Below are 14,128 nucleotides of genomic sequence, written 5' to 3'. Positions count from 1 at the left end.
ACTCCATTTTATATGAGGGACATGAGTATCCATGGATTTGGGTGTCACAGGGGGTCCTAGAACCAATCCCCCTGTGAATACCAAGGAACAACTATAATGTAAGAATATTTAGATTACAATTATCCATGACCCAACCACAAAGGGTTATCACAGGTTTTAACCCTAATACATGCTATTTCCTTCTGTGGGCCCACAATGTGGATGCTCAGTTTAAATAACAGAGATGCTGTCATTGAATTTTAAGTAAACCACTGAAATCCTGATAATTGCTTTGCCAATTGGAGGTTTAATCTAACAAGTCTTTTGTTAATACAACAAAAGTTTATTAAGCACAAATCCTATAACAATATTTGGTATTTATTTTTTTCTGGGTGAAAAGTGTCACACTCAAAAGGCAGGAGTTCAACTATCATTTTAGACATGCCCCTTCTACCTCCATAAAACAGAGAAAGAGAATTTGTGGGTTTTTTTAGATCATCATGAACAAAATTGAAAATGTAGTGATATGTGGGACATTTGCTTCTGTGTGGGTATTCTTGCTTCATCCTTAATTATAAAGGTTTAGATTTTCTTGTACACATATCTGTCAATATACATTTGATATGAATTCAATGTTCTTTATGAATGTTAGTTTCTGAAATGATGCACTATTCAACTATTTTTTATTACCTCTGTTTTGGTGGATTTTAGTTTTTCGTCGGATCTGTCAAAGAAGAGTTTATTGTAAAAATGAAGATGAAAGTTCACATTTAATAAAAACTCTTTTAACTTCCTAAGTTACTCATCTTGTGGTTACATTTTGCAGAATTGGAAAGCTTTTTATTAGAGATGGTTGGTTTGTATTTATTTTTTTCTTGTTTCCTCCTAGGTCTTGCTTTGAACTACGTCTTTGAAAACAGCTTTAAACCAGAAGCGGGAGCAAGGACTGGAGTGTCCAAAATTGGCATTTTAATCACAGATGGAAAATCCCAAGATGATATTATTCCACCATCCAGAAACCTTCGTGAATCTGGTGTAGAACTGTTTGCCATAGGTATTTGTTAATTATGGTCCTGTTTCAACAATGGACACACACACACAACCACTTAAAACTATATATGATGCAAAGTCATTTGATCTGAGCCCACTTCCTTACATTAAAAATGGAAGTGATGGAACTGCTGGATCTTATGGTGTGAGGATCTCTAGGTGAGATACCACACACAAAATGCTGTGAAAAGCATAAAGTGCAGAGGTTAGGTACATATTCGTTACCATTTAATTAGTCAAGACTTTTCTCTTTAGTATCACGTTATAGCTATCTCTTCTCTGATAGTGTAGAGAGAAATCAATTTATCATTTTCAAGGAATTAAGGTCTTGTAGTTAAGAAGCAAAGAATTGTAGATATGCAGTATTCTTTCTTTGAAAATAACCCTTTATAAGGTATCAGTTTGTGGGAGAAATATGTATGGCACACACTCAGAATAACTGCAAAATATTCAGTTGATGCAATTTTACTCTTGATTATATTATTTACATTTTCTTTGGTGATAGGAAGGCCTTCTATTTAGTAGAGACTGACAAAAAAAAATAGAGACAATTCCTCTGACTGATTTCTAGATTTGTTACTCAAAATGTGGTTTATAGAATGTTTCATTCGAGAAGTATTTGCTTCTTTGCTGGGTGGCAGGCATTTTGGTGGGTGCTGGAGCATAAATATGAACAAGGCAAAATCCTTACAAAACAAATTCCATCCAAGTCATGATTACCATTTCCTCACTTTTCTGTGCTCTTTACAACAGACTGTTTTGTTTGGAAAGGTGAGAGAGAAAGAGAGATTTGGGGTTTATCTTCTCTAGAATATTCTTAAATGATCCAAACTTGTTGGTTTTAACTAAATGCCATGAAAAGTATTATTGACATTAAACTCATTGCTTCAGCATGCACTGTTATTTTGCTATTGTGGACACAGATCCAACCAAGCATTTTAAAATCTATTGTAGATGTTCGTCAGACATGGAACATTAGAGAGATTGATTTAATTTTTATTTTTTATTTTGCTATCCCTTTGTTCAACAAAGAAAATCCCTGCAGAAGACTTATGCTAATAGGGGATTAATTTATGTGTTTACTCTCCATTCTGTGGCCTCCTTAATGATGAATGGATGAGTTTAAGTGAACTCATTCAGGTGTGATTTGGACTTTTTCTCTGGGAATTACCTGGAAATCAGTAGTATTTATTATCTTATAACCCCCTAAAGCAAATAGTTCAGAAACAACCGATGCTTTGTTACTCAATCTGTTAGGTTGGCAGATAAATTAAATGGCACAGCTGGGCACCTAAGAAGTAATTAATGTTGCCCCAGGTAATCTCTCTTCCTTGCTTCCATAGTACCTCTTGTTAACATCCTTAGATAATTGCAATGACTGGGATTTTTAAAGAAATGCTCCTTGTTTACTGAAGCCTGGGGAAGAGAAGTCTACCTTTACACCCATGAAACCCAATCCTGTGCCTTCCTTTTTCTATTTCTAATTTCACTGGTAAATATTTACTCATTTTAATGTGTAATCTTCTGAGAGGCAGCTTGAGATAGTAGCTAAGAGCAAATGACTTTGGATCTAGACTACCTGGGTGAAACCCCAGCTGTATACTTACTGGTTGTGCTTCCTTGAGCAAGTGAATCAACCTCTCTGTGCATCAGCTTAGTCATCTGTAAACTGGGAGGAACAGTAATGCCAAACTCATAGGATTGGTTGTGAAGATTAAATGTGTTAATATATAGAAAACATTGAAGTGCTTGGGGCATAGTAAACACACTCTAATTGTTAGCATCCATGGCTAAGATAGACTAGAAAATTCCAAGAGGGCCAAGGATTTTCTGTCTCAATTTAAGTAAACTAATTTTATAAAAATTTAAACCTGAAGTTTGGATAGTGTAGAGTACTGGTTTAATTACTATTGCTTCTGCAATATTTATGAAAGACAGAAGTTAGTTTCATCAATACATCTTCCTTTAAGATGTACTGAACAAAATTAAGACTTAATCCTTTGGGGGCTTCCCTGGTGGCGCAGTGGTTGAGAGTCCGCCTGCCGATGCAGGGGACACGGGTTCGTGCCCCGATCCCGGAAGATCCCACATGCCGCGGAGCGGCTGGGCCCGCGAGCCAGGCCGCGGAGCCTGTGTGTCCGGAGCCTGTGCTCCGCAACGGGAGAGGCCACAGCAGTGAGAGGCCCGCGTACAGCAAAAAAAAAAAAAAAAAAAAAAAAAAAAAGACTTAATCCTTTAAAAATGATTTTGAGGGAATTCCCTGGTGGTCCAGTGGTTAGGATGAGCCCTTCCACTGCAGGGAGTACAGGTTCAATCCTTGGCTGGGAAACTAAGATCCCACATGCCGAGCGGTGAAGCCAAAAAATAATAAAAATTAAAAAATAAAATAAAAATGACTTTGAAAGTGAATTTAAAAAACAATCTGACATGAGATGTGCCTCTTTAAAGTACAGGTGCTTTGGTTGCTGTGGAGACTGATGGGTGCAGGTCGGGGTCACTGCAGTTGCTTTTTCAAATGGGGCATGACCGTCATGACCCTCCCTGTTGTCCTCAATGCCAGGGGTGAAGAACGCAGATGAGAATGAATTGCAGGAGATCGCCTCTGAACCAGACAACACTCACGTGTACAATGTTGCCGAATTTGACCTGATGCACACAGTTGTGGAGAGTCTGACGAGGACTCTTTGCTCCAGGGTGGAAGAACAGGACAGGGAGATCAAAGGTACAATGAATGAAAGAGCACAGTTGCTCTGCTCGTATGCATATTACTCTGTGCAACAATCTATCATGGATTATGAAAATTCTTATCATTTTTCACATTGACTTACTAAACAGTCCTTTGTGCTCTCAAGACAGGGATCATCAGAGTAGAAAAGGGAGTATATTGGTAGGTTCCATGGGCTTGTGGGAGGGAGTGATACTTTAAATTACTAGATAATAACTCCATGGTGTTGCATTTAGACCATCATGTTTGTTTTTTAATTAAATGTTGGATTTTGAGATCATTGAGCATTCACATGAATTTTTAAGAAATAGTGTAGAAAGACATCATGTACATTTTACCTGTTTCCCTCAATGGTAACATATTACATAACTACAGCGGGATATCACAGTCAGGAAAGTGACGTTCATACAGACAAGATACAGAACATTCACGTCACCACAAGGACCATTTCTGTTATCCTTCTATAGCCACATTCCTTCCCTCCCCCAACATCTTCCTAACCCCTGGCAACCACTAATCTGTTCTCCATCTCTAAATACTTTTCATTTTGGAAATGTTACATAAATGGAATTATACAGTATGTAACTTATGAGGACTGGCTTTTTGCATTCAGGGTTATTCCCTGGAGATTCGTCAAAGTAGTTGCATGTATCAGTAGCTCTTTCTTTTTTATTGCTGCGTTGTACTCCATGGTATGGATGTACCACACTTCGTTTAACAATTCACACATTGAAAAACATCTGCGTTCTTTCCATTTTTTGGCTGTTACCAAAAAAGGCTGCTATGAACGTTCATGTATAGGTTCTTCTGTGAACATAAGTTTTCATTTCTCTGGGATAATGCCCAGGAGTGCAACAGCTCCATCATATTGTAATTGCATGTGTAGCTTAGTTTTAATTAAGAGGCTGTCAAACAATTTTCCAGGGTGGCTGTCTCATTCTACATTCCCACCAGCAATATATAAGTGATCCAGTTTCTATGCATTGTCACCAACATTTGTTGTTACTATATTTTATTTTGGTCATTCTGATAGGTGTAGAGTGCTATCTCATTGTGGTATGAATTATCATTTTCCTGATAGCTAATGAAGTTGAACACCTTTTCACATGCTTGTTTGCATTTGCGTATCCTCTTTGATGAAACATCTGTTCATATCTTTTGCCCATTTTCTTTTCTTTAATTTTAATTTTATTTATTTATTTTAACATCTTTATTGAAGTATAATTGCTTTACCATGGTGTGTTAGTTTCTGCTTTATAACAAAGTGAATCAGCTATACATATACATATATCCCCATATCTCCTCCCTCTTGCACCTCCCTCCCTCCCACCCTATCCCACCCCTCTAGGTGGTCACAAAGCACTGAGCTGATCTCCCTGTGCTATGTGGCTCCTTCCCACTAGCTATCTATTTTACATTTGGTAGTGTATATATGTCCATGCCACTCTCTCACTTCGTCCCAGCTTACCTCTCCGCCTCCCCATGTCCTCAAGTCCATTCTCTATGTCTGTGTCTTTATTCCTGTCCTACACCTAGGTTCTTCAGAACCTTTTTGGGTTTTTTTTAGATTCCATATATATGTGTTAGCATACAGTATTTGTTTTTCTCTTTCTGACTTACTTCACTCTGTATGACAGACTCTAGGTCCAACCACCTCACTACAAATAACTCAATTTCACTTCTTTTTAATGCTGAGTAATACTCCATTGTATATATGTGCCACATCTTCTTTAACCATTCATCTGTCGATGGACACTTACATTGCTTCCATGTCCTGGTTATTGTAAGTATTGCTTCAATGAAAAAGGTGGTACATGACTCTTTTTGAATTATGGTTTTCTCAGGGTATATGCCCAGTACTGGGATTACTGGGTCATATGGTAGTTCTATTTTTAGTTTTTTGAGGAACCTCCATACTGTTCTCCATAGTGGCTGTATCAATTTACCTTCCCACCAACAGTGCAGGAGGGTTCCCTTTTCTCCACACCCTCTTCTGCATTTATTGTTGGTAGATTTTATGAAGATGGCCATTCTGACTGGTGTGAGGTGATACCGCTTGTGGTTTTGATTTGCATTTCTCTAATGATTAGTGATGTTAAGCATCCTTTCATGTGTTTGTTGACAATCTGTATATCTTCTTTGGAGAAATGTCTATTTAGGTCTTCTGCCCATTTTTGGATTGGGTTGTTTGTTTTTTTGATATTGAGCTGCATGAGCTGCTTGTATATTTTGGAGATTAATCCTTTGTCACTTGCTTCGTTTGCAAATATTTTCTCCCATTCTGAAGGTTGTCTTTTCGTCTTGTTTATGGTTTCCTTTGCTGTGCAAAATCTTTCAAGTTTTATCAGGTCCCATTTGTATATTTTTGTTTTTATTTCCATTACTCTAGGAGGTGGGTCAAAAAGGATTTTGCTGTGATTTATGTCATAGAGTGTTCTGCCTATGTTTTCCTCTAAGAATTTTATAGTGTCTGGCCTTACATTTAGGTCTTTAATCCATTTTGAGTTTATTTTTGTGTATGGTGTTAGGGAGTGTTCTAATTTCACTGTTTAGAAATTAATTTAGTTGTCCAGTTTTCCCAGCACCACTGATGGAAGAGACTGTCTTTTCTCCATTGTATATTCTTGCCTCTTTTATCAAAGATAAGGTGACCACATGCACATCAGTTTATCTCTGGGCTTTCTATACTGTTCCATAGATCTATATTTCTGTTTGTACCCAGTACCATACTGTCTTGATTACTGTAGCTTTGTAATTGATTACTGTAGCTTTGTAGTATAGTCTGAAGTCAGGGAGCCTGATTCCTTCAGCTCTGTTTTTCTTTCTCAAGATTGTTTTGGATATTTGGGGTCTTTTGTGTTTCCATACAAATTGTGAAATTTATTTTTCTAGTTCTGTGAAAAATGTCATTGGTGGTTTGGTAAGGATTGCATGGAATTTGTAGATTGCTTTGGGTAGTATAGTCATTTTCTCAATGTTGATTCTTCCAATCCAAGAACATGGTATATCTCTCCATCTGTTTGTATCATCTTTAATTTCTTTAATCACTGTCTTATAGTTTTCTGCATACAGATCTTTTTTCTCCTTAGGTAGGTTTATTCCTCGGTATTTTATTCTTTTTGTTGCAGTGGTAAATGGGAGTGTTTCCTTAATTTCTCTTTCAGATTTTCCATCATTAGTGTATAGGAATGCAAGATACTTCTGTGCATTAATTTTGTATCCTGCTACTTTGCCAAATTCATTGATTAGCTCTAGTAGTTTTCTGGTGCATCTTTAGGATTCTCTATGTATAGTATCATGTCATCTGCAAACAGTAACAGTTTTACTTCATTTTTGATTTGGATTCCTTTTATTTCTTTTTCTTCTCTGATTGCTTTGGTTAAAACTTCCAAAACTATGTTGAATAATAGTAGTGAGAATGGGCAACCTTGTCTTGCTCCTGATCTTAGTGTAAATGGTTTCAGTTTTTCACCATTGAGAATGATGTTGGCTGTGGGTTTGTCGTATATGGCCTTTATTATGTTGAGGTAAGTTCCCTCTCTGCCTACTTTCTGGAGGGTTTTTATCATAAATGGGTGTTGATTTTGTCTAAAGCTTTTTCTGCATCTATTGAGATGATCATATGGTTTTTATCCTTCAATTTGTTAATATGGTGTGTCACATTGATTGATTTGCTTATTTTGAAGAATCCTTGCATTCCTGGGATACACCCTACTTAATCATGATGTGTGATCCTTTTAATGTGCTGTTGGGCTCTGTTTGCTAGTATTTTGTTGAGGATTTTTGCATCCATATTCATCAGTGATATTGGCCTGTAGTTTTCTTTTTTTTGTTGCATCTTTGTCTGCTTTTGGCATCAGGGTGATGGTGGCCTTGTAGAATGAGTTTGGGAGTGTTCCTCCCTCTGCTATATTTTGGAAGAGTTTGAGAAGGATAGGTGTTAGCTCTTCTCTAAATGTTTGATAGAATTCACCTGTTAAGCCATCTGGTCCTGGGCTTTTGTTTGTTGGAAGATTTTTAACCACAGTCTCAATTTCAGTGCTTGTGATTGGTCTGTTTATATTTGCTATTTCTTCCTTTTTCAGTCTCAGAAGGTTGTGCTTTTCTAAGAATTTGTCCATTTCTTCCAGGTTGTCCATATTATTGGCATATAGTTGCTTGTAGTAATCTCTCATGGTCCTTTGTATTTCTACAGTGTCAGTTGTTACTTCTCCTTTTTCATTTCTAATTCTATTGATTTGAGTCTTCTCCCTTTTTTCTTGATGAATCTGGCTATGGTTTATCAATTTTGTTTATCTTCTCAAAGAACCAGCTTTTAGTTTTAATGATCTTTGCTATCATTTCTTTCATTTGTTTTTCCTTTATTTCTGATCTGATCTTTATGATTTCTTTCCTTCTTCTAACTTTGAGTGTTTTTGTTCTTCTTTCTATAATTGCTTTATATAAGGTTAGGTTGTTTATTTGAGATGTTTCTTGTTTCTTGAGGTGGGATAGTATTGCTATAAACTTCCCTCTTAGAACCGCTTTTGCTGCATGCCGTAGGTTTTGGGTAGTCATGTTTTCATTATCATTTGTCTCTAGGTATTTTTTGATTTATTCTTTGATTTCTTCAGTGGTCTCTTGGTTATTCAGTAGTGTATTGTTTAGCCTCCATGTGTTTGTATTTTTTACAGATTTTTTCTCTGTAATTGATATCTAATCTCATAGCGCTGTGGTCAGAAAAGATACTTGATATGATTTCAATTTTCTTAAATTAACCAAGGCTTGATTTGTGGCCCAAGATATGATGTATCCTGGAGAATGTTCAATGAGCAGTTGAGAAGAAATTGTATTCTGTTGTTTTTGAGTGGAATGACCTATAAATATCAATTAAGTCCATCTTGTTTAATGTATCATTTAAAGCTTGTGTTTCCTTATTTTTTTTTCAATTTGGATAATCAGTCCATTGGTGAATGTGGGGTGTTAATATCCCCTACTATGATTGTGTTCTGTTAGTCTCCCCTTTTATGGCTGTTAGCATTTGCCTTATGTATTGAGTTGCTCCTATGTTGGGTGCATAAATATTTACAATTGTTATATCTTCTTTGTGGATTAATCCCTTGATCATTATGTAGTGTCCTTCTTTGTCTCTTGTAATAGTCTTTATTTTAAAGTCTACTTTGTCTGATATGAAAATTGCTACTCCAGCTTTCTTTTGATTGTCATTTGCATGGATTATCTTTTTCCATCCCCTCACTTTCAGTCTGTATGTGTCCCTAGGTCTGAAGTGGGTCTCTTGTAGACAGCATATATAGGTCTTATTTTTGTATCCAGTCATCCAGTCTATGTCTTTTGGTTGGAGCATTTAATCCATTTACATTTAAGGTAGTTATTGATATGTATGTCCCTAATAACATTTTCTTAATTGTTTTGGGTTTGTTATTGTAGGTCTTGTCCTTCTCTTTTGTTTCCTGCCTAGAGAAGTTTCTTTAGCATTTGTTTTAATGCTAGTTTGGTGGTTCTGAATTCTCTTAGCTTTTGCTTCTGTGTAAAGGTTTTAATTTCTCCATCTAATCTGAAAGAAATCCTTGCTGGGTAGTGTAATCTTGGTTGTAGCATTTTCCCTTTCATCACTTTAAATATTTCCTGCCACTCCCTTCTGGCTTGCAGAGTTTCTGATGAACAATCAGCTGTTAACCTTATGGGGATTTCCTTTTATGTTAATTGCTGCTTTTCCCTTGCTGCTTTTAAGATTTCTTCTTTGTATTTAAATTTTGATAGTTTGATTAATATGTGTCTTGTTGTGTTTCTCCTTGGATTTATTGACTGTTTCCCATGTTAGGGAAGTTTTCAACTATAATCTCTTCAAATATTTTCTCAGTCCCTTTTTTTTTCTTTTCTGCTGCTGGGATCCCTATAATTCAAATGTTGGTGCATTTAGTATTTTCCCAGAGGTCTCTGAGACTGTTCTCAATTCTTTTCATTCATTTTTCTTTATTCTGCTCTGTGGTAGTCATTTCCACTCTTTTTTCTTCCAGATCACTTATCCCTTCTTCTGCCTCAGTTATTCTGCTATTGGTTCCTTCTAGAAAATTTTTAGTTTCATTTATTTTGTTGTTCATCACTGTCTGTTTGCTCTTTAGTTCTTCTAGTCCTTGTTATACGTTTTTTGTATTTTCTCTGTTCTATTTTCAAGATTTTGGATCATCTTTACTATCATTACTCAGAATTCTTTTTCAGGTACCCTGCCTATTACCTCTTCATTTGTTTAGTGGTGGGTTTTAGGGTGTCTGTGAATTTATTATTATTTTAAGCAGCCTCTCTGCTAATGGGTTGTGTTGTGTTCCTGTATTGCTAGTTGTTTGGTATACAGTGTCCAGAACTGTAGCTTGCTGGTCATTGAATTGAGCTGGGTGTTAGTGTTGAGATGGAGATCTCTGGGAGAGCTTTCACCATTTGATATTACGAGGGGCTGGGAGGTCTATGCTGTACCAGTGTCCTGAGCTCAGCCCCCCCACCTCAGAGGCTCAGGCCTGACACCTGTCCAGAGCACCAAGACCCTGTTAGCCACACAGCTCAGAGGAAAAGGGAGAAAAAGAAAGACAGAAATAAAGAAAATAATAAAATAAAGTTATTAAAATAGAAAAATTTTATTAAAAATAAAAAATAATAAATAATAAAAAAAAGAGAGAAAGAATGAAGAGAGCAACCAAACCAAAAAACTAATCCACCAATGATAACAAGCGCTAAAGACTATACTGAAAAAAAAAAAGAAAAAATGACAGTCAGAACCCTGGGACAAATGGCAAAAGCAAAGCTATACAGAGAAAATCACAGAAAGAAGCATACACATACACACTCACAAAAGGAGAAAAAGGAAAATAAAAAAAAAATTATATATATATATATATAACAAAATAAAAAAGGAAGAGAGCAACCAAACCATTAAACAAATCTACCATTGATAATAAGCTATGAATACTAAACTACGATAAACATAAAACCAGAAACAAATTAGATGCAGAAAGCAAACCCCAAGTCTACAATTGCTCCCAAAGTCCACTGCCTCAATTTTCAGATGATTCATTGTCTATTCAGGTATTCCACAGATACATAGTACATCAGGTTGATTGTGGAGATTTTATCCACTGCTCCTGAGGCTGCTGGGGGAAATTTCCCTTTCTCTTCTTTGTTTGCGTAGCTCCTGGTGTTGAGCTTTGGATTTGCCCCACCTCTGTGTGTAGGTCGCCTGAGGGCATCTGATACGTTTTGGGAAATCTGAGGTCTTCTGCCAGTGTTCAGTAAGTGTTCTGTAGGAGTTGTTCCATGTGTAGATGTAGTTTTGATGTATTTGTGGGGAGGAAGATGATCTCCACGTCTTACTCCTCCACCATCTTGAAAGTGCCCCCCCCCTGCCCATTTTCTAACTGGACTTTTTTGGGGGTTGTTTTTTGTGTTAGTTTTTAACTGTTGAGCTTTGAGAATTCTTTATATTTTAGGTAATAATCCTTTGTTGGATATGTGGTTTGTTAATATTTTCTCTCAATCTATTGCATATCTTTTTAGCAAGGTCTTCTGCAGAGCAAAAGTTTTAAATTTTGATGAAGTCCAGTTTATCTGTTTTCCATTTTATGATTAGTGCTTTTCATGTCAAGTCTAAGAACTCTTTACCTGGTGTTAGATTCCCAAGGATTTTCCTTTTTATTTTTTTCCCAAAAGTTTTATATTTTACATTTAAATCTATGATGTGAGTTAATTTTTTGCAAAGGATTTGAAGTTTAGTTTAAGCTTCCAGCACTACTTGCTTAAAAGGCTGTATTTCTGCCATTGAAATTACCTTGCAGCTTTGTTGTGTATCAGTTGGAGACATTTGTGTGTGTTTATATCTTGGTTCTCTTTTCTGTTCCATTTGGTCTATGTGTCTAACCCCCTTCCAATGTCATACAGTCTTGATTTACTGTAGCTATATAGTAAGTGTTAAGATTGGATAGACTGGGACTTCCCTGGTGGCGCAGTGGTTGAGAATCTGCCTGCTAATGCAGGGGACACGGGTTCGACCCCTGGTCTAGGAGGATCCCACATGCCACGGAGCAACTAGGCCCATGAGCCATGACTACTGAGCCTGCATGTCTGGAGCCTGTGCTCTGCAACAAGAGAGGCCACGACAGTGAGAGGCCCGTGCACTGCTATGAAGAGTGGACCCCACTTGCCACAACTAGAGAAAGCCCTCACACAGAAACGAAGATGCAGCACAGCAAAAATAAATTAATTAATTAATAGAAACTCCTACCCCCAACATCTTCTTTAAAAAAACAAAACAAAAAAACAAAACAAACAAAAAAAAAGATTGGATAGACTGAGTTCTCCTGTTTGATTATTCTTTTTCAAAATTGTTTTTGCTATTATACTTCCTTATCATCCATGTAAGTGTTAGAATAATATTTATATAATATTCTATATTTAATTTATATAATAATCTAATATAAATATTAGAATAATTTTTATTCTACAAAAAGTCTTATTGTAATTTTGATAGGAATTGCATTAAATCAATTTTCAATTATCAAATATCAATTTAGGAATAATTCACATCTTTAATCTGTTGATTCTTCTAATCCATGAACATGGCAAATCCCTCCATTTGTTTAGATATTCTTTGAGTTCTCCATCAGCATTTTGTAATTTTTAGGATGCAAGTTCTATATAGGTTTTGTTCTACTTACATTTAGTATTTAATTTTATTTTGAGAAATTTTAGTTGTATTTTTAATTTTGGTGTTCTCATTTTCATTGCTAGTATATACAGATATAATTATATTTTTGTATGTTTACCTTGTATCTGCTGACCCTATTATTTGAAATTATTAATTATTTCTAGGAGTTTTTCTCTAGATTTTTGGAGATTCTCTACGTAGAACGTCATATTATTTGCAAATAGTGATAGTTTTATTTCTTTCCGTTTGATTTCTGTGTTTTTTATTTCCTTTTGTTGCCTTATTTCACTGGCTAAAACTTCTAGTATTGTGTTAAATGTGATGAGAATGAATATTGTTGCCTTATTCCCCATCTTAGAGGGAAAGCTTCTGCTTTTCAAGTGATTGGTCCATTTCATAGACCTTGTAGAATTCATGTGTGTAGAGTGGTTTATAGCATTCCCTTATTCTTTTGATGTCTGCAGGGTCTATAGTGATAGCTCCTGTTTCCTCCAAGATATTGGTAATTTTTGTCTTCTCTTTTTTTATTTTTCTTTCAGGCTTGCTAGATGTTTGCATTTTTTTTCAAAGAATTGGCTCTTGGTTTCATAGAACTTCTTTATTTTTCTTCTGTTTTTTATTTCACTGATTTCTGCTCTTACTTTCATTTTCTTCAATTTGCTTGTTTTGGGTTTATTTTGCTTTCACTTTTCTAGATTCTTTATATGGACTCTTAGATTACTGATTTGAGATGCTTTCTCTTTTATAGTGTAATTACTTAAATGCTTTAAATTTCCTTCTCAGCATTGCTTTAGCAATGTCCCTAAATTTTGATATGTTGTATTTTCATTTATCAATTTAAAATATTTTTTGGTCTTGACATGTCCTTTCTGACCCATTGATTATTTAGAAGTGTGTTATTTATAGTTTCCAAGTGCTTGGGCTTTTGTCTGTTATCTTTCTGTTATTGATTTCTAATTTTATTTCATTGTCATCAGAGAACACACTCTGTATGATTTCAATTGTTTTAAATTTTCTGAGGTTTGTTTTTTAGCCCAGGATATGGTTTATCTCAGTATATGCTCTGTAGTTGCTTGAAATGGATGTGTATTCTGCTGTTGTCATATGCAATGTTCTATAAGTTTTGACTAGATCCTGTTGGTTGATGGTCTTGTTGAGCTTTATATCCTTGCTGATTGTTTTGTTTCATTGTCTTATCAATAGTTGAGAGAGAGAGAGATGTTAAATATCCATCTAAAATTGTGGATTTGTCTGTTTTTTCTTTCAGTTCTATCAGTTTTTACTTTATATGTTTTGCTGCTCTTTTTTTGGTGCATATACATTTAGAATGCTAGGATTTCTGGGTTGATTAATAATTTATCATTATGTAATGTCTTTCTCTGTCTCAGGTAATTTTCTTTGTTCTGAAGTCTATCTTATATTAATACAGCCATTTCTACTCCCTTTTGATTAATGTTTACATAATATAATTTTAAAATCTATTTACTTTCAACCTTCCTATATCATATTTGAAGTGGATTTCATGTACATAGCATATAGTTGATCACATTTTTAAATCCACTCTGATAATTTCTTCCTTTTAATTGGTATGCTTAGGCCATTTTTATTTAATGTAATTATTGATATGTTTGAGGTTATACCTGCTTTTTAATTTTTATTTATTTATTGTTTCACTTTGTCCT

General features: G+C 35.4%; 1 protein-coding gene across 1 annotated transcript in view; it reads left to right on the top strand.

The window, feature by feature from the left end:
- Positions 1–14,128, top strand: part of COL14A1 (collagen type XIV alpha 1 chain) — a 229,571-nt gene that overhangs the window by 57,062 nt on the left and 158,381 nt on the right. The window contains exons 8-9 of the mRNA XM_082601195.1: positions 869–1,033; positions 3,590–3,751. Of these exons, the coding sequence (XP_082457321.1) occupies positions 869–1,033; positions 3,590–3,751 (327 nt within the window). The remainder of the gene's footprint in view (positions 1–868; positions 1,034–3,589; positions 3,752–14,128) is intronic.

Source organism: Mesoplodon mirus (assembly GCF_964341445.2).
Source record: "Mesoplodon mirus genome assembly, chromosome: 16".
NCBI classification, from domain to species: Eukaryota; Metazoa; Chordata; class Mammalia; order Artiodactyla; family Ziphiidae; genus Mesoplodon; species Mesoplodon mirus.
This window is presented reverse-complemented; position numbering and strand designations above follow the sequence as displayed.